This window comes from Cebus imitator, unplaced genomic scaffold (genome assembly GCF_001604975.1).
Source record: "Cebus imitator isolate Cc_AM_T3 unplaced genomic scaffold, Cebus_imitator-1.0 Scaffold71, whole genome shotgun sequence".
Lineage (NCBI taxonomy): Eukaryota > Metazoa > Chordata > Mammalia > Primates > Cebidae > Cebus > Cebus imitator.
The window spans coordinates 2,289,246-2,290,382 of record NW_016107386.1 but is presented as its reverse complement, the minus strand read 5'-3'; the positions used below and the strand labels follow the sequence as shown (position 1 = coordinate 2,290,382).

General features: G+C 42.0%; 1 protein-coding gene across 1 annotated transcript in view; it reads right to left on the bottom strand.

Annotated features, from left to right (window-relative positions):
- The window catches only part of OGA (O-GlcNAcase), a 36,042-nt gene that overhangs the window by 21,266 nt on the left and 13,639 nt on the right, over nucleotides 1-1,137 (bottom strand). Inside the window, exon 6 of the mRNA XM_037739563.1 lies at nucleotides 1-20. Within this exon, the coding sequence (XP_037595491.1) occupies nucleotides 1-20 (20 nt within the window). The remainder of the gene's footprint in view (nucleotides 21-1,137) is intronic.

The window sequence follows — 1,137 nt, the reverse complement described above, 5'->3', positions numbered from 1 at the left end:
ACAGAAAGTGCCACAATATTCTAAATATAGGGGGAAAAAGTAAGCAAAGAAGTCAGAAATAAAATGCTCGTGGGTTTCTGTTTTTCAGATGGAGTCTCCCCCTCTGTCGCCCAGGCTAGACTACAGTGGCGCAATCTTGGCTCATTGCAACTTCCATCTCCTGGGTTCAACCAATTCTCCTGCCTCAGCCTCCCAACTAGCTGGGACTACAGGCATATGCAACCATGCCCAGCTAATTTCTTTTGTATTTTTTAGTAGAGAGAGGTATCACCGTGTTGTCCAGACTATCTCAAACTCCTGAGCTCAGGCAATCCAGCCACCTCAGCCTCCCAAGGCTCATGGGTTTTTGATTTCAGGGGAAAAAATGTCTGCCCATTCTAAATTCTTTTCATCCAATTGATAAAAGGCCTCCTACAAGGAATGAAATTCAAGAGGGCAGTTCATTTAAGAAATACATAAAATCTGGTATTTTTCCTCCAACAGCAGTACAAATCAGTTCTGATTTACAGTTACTAGATTACTACTGTAATGACAGTAGAAAAACAAGTTTACTAAAGAAGTAAAAATTGTAGCATTTTCTACAGAATTCTGAATTGCCTACTTTTCTCAGTTACAATCAAAGGCCAAACAGAATGAACTAATAGATCCTAATAGAACTAATACAAGAATATGCCAATGGCAGCTGGCTCACGCCCGTAACTCCAACACTTTGGGAGGCCGAAGTGAGATCACTTGAGCCCTGGAGCTCAAGACTAGCCTCGGCAATATGGTGAAACCTCATCTTCACCAAAAATACAAAAATTAGCCAGTCTTATAATCCAGTCTCTAAATAAAAATTTAAAAGTAAAGTTAAAATTATTTTTAATCATCTGTCAACTTGATTATAAATTAAAAAAAATTTTTTTTTTTGAGACGGGGCTTCGCTCTTGTTACCCAGGCTGGAGTGCAATGGCGCCATCTCGGCTCACCACAACCTCCGCCTCCTGGGTTCAGGCAATTCTCCTGCCTCAGCCTCCTGAGTAGCTGGGATTACGGGCATGCGCCACCATGCCCAGCTAATTTTTTGTAGTTTTAGTAGAGACGGGGTTTCACCATGTTGACCAGGATGGTCTCGATCTCTTGACCTCGTGATCCACC